Source organism: Crocodylus porosus, unplaced genomic scaffold (genome assembly GCF_001723895.1).
Source record: "Crocodylus porosus isolate Cpor-Errol unplaced genomic scaffold, CroPor_comp1, whole genome shotgun sequence".
NCBI lineage: Eukaryota > Metazoa > Chordata > Crocodylia > Crocodylidae > Crocodylus > Crocodylus porosus.
The window spans coordinates 11176639-11179581 of NW_017728924.1; the positions used below are offsets into that span (position 1 = coordinate 11176639).

The window sequence follows — 2943 nt, forward strand, 5'->3', positions numbered from 1 at the left end:
GCCATCAGATCACCCCTGAGCCTGCGCTTTTCCAGGCTAAAGAGTCCCATGGCTCTCAGCCTGTCATGGTAAGATCTGTTTTCCTGACCTCTGATCTGCTATGTGCTGTAAAGGGACATCACTTCTCATAGTGACTTCCTAAATCTTCTATCTACTGGCATTCAGTTCTGCTATTGTAATTTTTATTAAGTTGGGATCTTACACCTACATGACTCATAGGGTCAGTGTAAGTTACCCATTGCCCAAACGTACCTGATTCATAGAAGGTGTGGGCTGGCAACAGCCCCAGCTATATGGGCTAGGAGAGAGCCCAGGAAGATGTGGGGCTAAGGTTTCTAGGCATTGTTATAGCTTGACAAATGTGAGAGAAGATTTTCAAAAGCACAAATGATTGTTGAGAGTCTAATGCCCATTGAAAACTAATGGGAGTCATTTACCCAACTTCTACTCATAGTTTTTGAAGCCCTCATGCCCTTTCAACTAACCAACCTACAAGCAGCCATGGGAAGTTGGGTTAGCCAACAAAAAAATTCTGTTTGTGGTCAACACTTGAAACTTTGCTGAAATAACTAAATTCCAAACATTTTAATCAAATCCGAGTCTGGGAGTCCTGAGCTTCAGCCCTGTGTTGGACGGGACAGGAGGACTGACTCTTAAAGGCAGTTTCTTCCTGATCCCCAATATCTAGGTTTAGTGCTAGCCCCCTGAAACAGAAGGGTTTATGCCCCATTGATCCATAAGCTCTTTACCTCTAGAGCACCCTGACATATTTTAATTTTGAAATGTCTGCAGCCACATGGAGGATAAACAAATGGGGAGAGAAATTCACAGAAATGCTGTCAAGTTTATCCTTCTGCAGGGTTTCTTTTTCCTTCTTTTTGTTCAGCAGGTGCTGACCATTGTTGGAGACCACACACTGAGCTAACTGGACCCAGCGCTCTGGCACTTCCTACAGTCCTCATCATTATACAAGATGGGGAGAATTGAGATGCAGGAGATGCCTTGCCAAGGGCTACTCAACACATCAGTGACAACACCAGGGCTGAAGCTCACGACTCTCAGACTCACTGGCTGCTTATGTTACCTTGAAGGTGACTACTTCCATGCCCAGGACTTTGGAATAAAAGGCTATGGTGTCCTCAATGCTCTTCACAGTCAGCACTAGGTGGTCCAGTCTCTGGATAAGACATGGGGGTGGACTCTTATCCTTGTCCAGCCAGGACATCACTGGAGAGTCAGCAGCCAGAGACTAAAATAAAAGGAAACGTGAATAGTCAGGACAAGCTGGGCTATCTCCTGATGGGGCTGGCCAGTGAGATGCAGGGTGAATTAAATGGAAGCGGAAAGCAAGCTTTGGTTTTATTTGGGCCTATGGGTGAATTGAATAGAAAAAATGAGGTCTCTTCATGAAACCCATCTCAGCCCTTAGGGCCCAATCCAAAGCATGCTGAAATTCACAGGACTTTCACTGATGTCAGTAACCGCTGGGTCAGGCCCTAGAGGAAGCAGCTAATGAATAACAGCTAAACGGAAGGGCAGACAGGACAGGTGACATTTATGCTTTCTCTTTTAATGGCAATAATGAAAATATACACGCGTGCTGAAGAAAGGAATATACATGGCTATCTCCAACTCCTGCCACTTCCGCTCCTTCTGCTCTTAGTGCGAGTGGACACTTGCACATGTCACGAGTGAAGACCAATGAGGACCTGCCCAGGCCCTGGGCCTTGACTTGCCAATTTTTTGAGGAAGGAACCACATCTGGCTTTATACATACACACAGCCTCTAACATCACAGGATCCTGATCCTAAGCAGAGCCATGAGGGCTCCTGCAAATTTATAAGTCTCTGGCAGCGTTACTGCCACAGGGCTGGTCGTGACTAGAACTGTAGCTTGTAGCTCTCTGAGGAAGGGGGGATGTTTAGGATTCCCAGTCCTAACCATTTACTAATAAAAGTCAATCTTCTTTGAAGAGGCCAGAATACCTGTTGGTATAAAATGGTAACCTCATCCTGGTTCAGTCTTCAAACACTATTGTAAAATAAGGACTGAGGGCCTGATTCAAAGCCTATGGAAACCAATGGATTGCCCCCAAATTCTGTACTGATGTAACTATGCGAAGCCTCTAGCGTTCTACTCCAGTATACCATCAGGGAATCCAAGGGGATTAATAGTGACAATACACTGCAAGAGGATGCTTAAAGGCCGACTGTTATCATTGAGGTTTTTAGTTTAACTTCCATGGCTCTGTGGGCACATCTACATGAGATGCTTGACTGCGCAGTAGCATAGTTTACTGCACAGTAAGCACGTGTCTACATGCAGTAAAACTGGGCAATAAAAAACACTTCATCTCAACTAAAGTCCCCTAGGCTCCTAGGCTGGGAACCTCTCCTGCCCCAAGGCAGGGCTACTTCTATGGCAGCCCCTGCCTCAGGCCTTTAAAAGCCTGTGTTTAAAGAGTGCTCCAAAGAAGAAAATCTTTTCCCCAAACCATGGATTTTCTTATTTGCTCAGCCCCATGGAAACCTGCTCCCACACACTTGCCTTGCACTTGTCTAGCTGAGCTGGCCAGGTAGGGCTGAACCACCCTCTGTATGGATACGGTAGGCTCTCTATACTAAGTGCCTCTCCCAGGGGGAGGGGGAGGACACTGCTCGTTCCCAGGGAGCTGTCAGTTCACACATTCCCTATTATATCCACATGCAGAAGGAGTCCAGTGCTTCAATGTGACAGCTCCTAAAGCCCAGTCCCCCCAGCACTGGGCTCCCCATTGCACTTAGGTAAACACACAGTCACAACAGATTTGTGTTTACTTGACTCCGTTACAGTGACACCTTCTGTTTTTCCTCCAGGGAATGGGAACGCCATTGAGTCATCCTGCAGAGGAGGAATAGATTTGGCCTAATCCCCTCTCTTGCTATTTGGTACCGGGGAAACTT

At 46.5% G+C, this 2943-nt stretch overlaps 1 protein-coding gene across 1 annotated transcript in view; it reads right to left on the reverse strand.

Annotated features, from left to right (window-relative positions):
* GLOD5 (glyoxalase domain containing 5) overlaps positions 1–1276 on the reverse strand; it is a 3227-nt gene extending 1951 nt beyond the window's left edge. The window contains exon 1 of the mRNA XM_019540324.1: positions 1085–1276. Coding sequence (XP_019395869.1) covers positions 1085–1225 — 141 coding nt within the window. The 5' untranslated portion in view covers positions 1226–1276. The remainder of the gene's footprint in view (positions 1–1084) is intronic.
* Positions 1277–2943: the final 1667 nt, after the last annotated feature.